Source organism: Sapajus apella, unplaced genomic scaffold (genome assembly GCF_009761245.1).
Source record: "Sapajus apella isolate SASKATOON/1434 unplaced genomic scaffold, GSC_monkey_1.0 scaffold9080, whole genome shotgun sequence".
Taxonomy (NCBI): Eukaryota; Metazoa; Chordata; class Mammalia; order Primates; family Cebidae; genus Sapajus; species Sapajus apella.
This window is the reverse complement of record NW_022446001.1, coordinates 1,083-2,586: the sequence shown is the minus strand read 5'-3', so window position 1 is coordinate 2,586 and position 1,504 is coordinate 1,083. Positions and strand designations below refer to the sequence as shown.

Genomic DNA, 1,504 nt, shown 5'->3' with positions numbered 1-1,504 from the left:
CTGTGGGCCTGGTGTCTATACTCAGTGAAGACATCATCATCATCGTCGTCATTCTCATCTTCTTCGTGGCCTCGGTGCCTGTGGCTGCGGCCATGATGGTGGTGTCCATCTGAGATATTCTCATCCTCTTCACTCCTGTGGTCTTGGTACCTGTGGGCGTGGTGTCCATACTCAGTGGAGACATCATCATCGTCATCATTGTCATCTTCTTCGTGGCCTTGGTGCCTGTGGCTATGGTGGTGGTGTCCATCTGAGACATCCTCATCCTCTTCAGTCCCATGGCTTCGGTGCCTGTGGGCCTGGTGCCTATACTCAGTAGAGACCTCCTCTTCCTCCTCCTCCTCCTCTTCCTCCCCCTCTGCTCCTTTATCATCTTCACCATCGTGGCCTCGGTGTCCATGCCTGAGGATATGATGGTGAGGCTCATGGGACACAACTTCGTCTTCATCCTTGTCTTGGTGGCTGTGGCGCCTGTGGCTGGGGGTGTGATGCCTGCGCTCTGCTGAGTCTTCCGTGTCTTTACTCTCATGGCCTCTGTGCCCACGGGCCTGCCCACCATGCTCTGTGAAGACCTCCTCACCTGAGACATCCTTGTTTCTGACCTCGTGGTCTTGGGGCCTGTGGCCTGTGGCGTGGCCATATTCCTTGGAGACATCCTCATCCTCCTCTTCACCGTCTGGATGACCCCAGAAGTGATGCCCCTTCTCTGTGGAGATATCCTCGTTCTTGTCTGGATGGTCTCTAGGGCTGCGGAGGGGGTGGCCAAGCTCTGCCGATGACTCCTGGGAGGGCCCAGCGGCTCCAGCATTGTTGTTCTGGTTGCTGAAGCCCAGCCCGGCCCCTCTCAGCTGCTGGGTCATGGCCGGGGGGAGAAGCAGGCTGGCCACTGCAGCCCAGAGGACAGAAGTGTGCAGCCATGGCCTACGGTGGCCCATGGGGACGGACAGGCAGCAGAGCTTCTCCTATAGCAGCGGCTCCAGCTGCCTCTGCGGCTCCGTGGATGAATATTGGGGTCTGTCCCTTTGGGATCTGTCTCTTTTTTTCTCTGTGTCTCTGCTTAGTCCTCTCAGTCTCTGTCCACCTTCCTCTGGTCCTTGCTGCCTAGCTCTGGACACCCCTCTGAGGCTGACTCCGGAGCCCCCTGACCCCCCTCCGGGGCCCTCCCTCCCCACTCCCCAGCCAATAGGGCCTTTCCCCTCCCCTCTCTCCAGCTAAATTTACTCTCAGCCCTGAGTTATTCTGGGTCAGTCCCCCGCCTGCCCGCCTCCTACTCCTCCTCCTCCCAGCTGGGGAGGGGACCTGTGGAGGGGTCTCTCCCTGGCCAGGAGATGGAGATCAAGGGGCTTGACTTTGGCCTGCCAACAAGCTCATGCTCGGCAGCTGCAAAGACAAAGGCTAGACTTTTAGCAGGTCAAGTTCAGGGACCCTGGGGCACCTGGGGAAGGCAGAGGGGAGAGACCCCAGCGATGGAAGGACTGGGGGTTGGATTGCGGGGAGTTTCCAG

At 58.9% G+C, this 1,504-nt stretch overlaps 1 protein-coding gene across 1 annotated transcript; it reads right to left on the bottom strand.

Moving 5' to 3' along the window:
- Positions 1–5: 5 nt before the first annotated feature.
- LOC116548278 (sarcoplasmic reticulum histidine-rich calcium-binding protein-like) lies at positions 6–1,177 on the bottom strand (the record flags this gene model as incomplete). Its single annotated transcript, XM_032273819.1, has 1 exon — positions 6–1,177. A coding segment is annotated over exon 1 (930 nt), but the record flags the coding sequence as incomplete, so codon positions are not given.
- Positions 1,178–1,504: the final 327 nt, after the last annotated feature.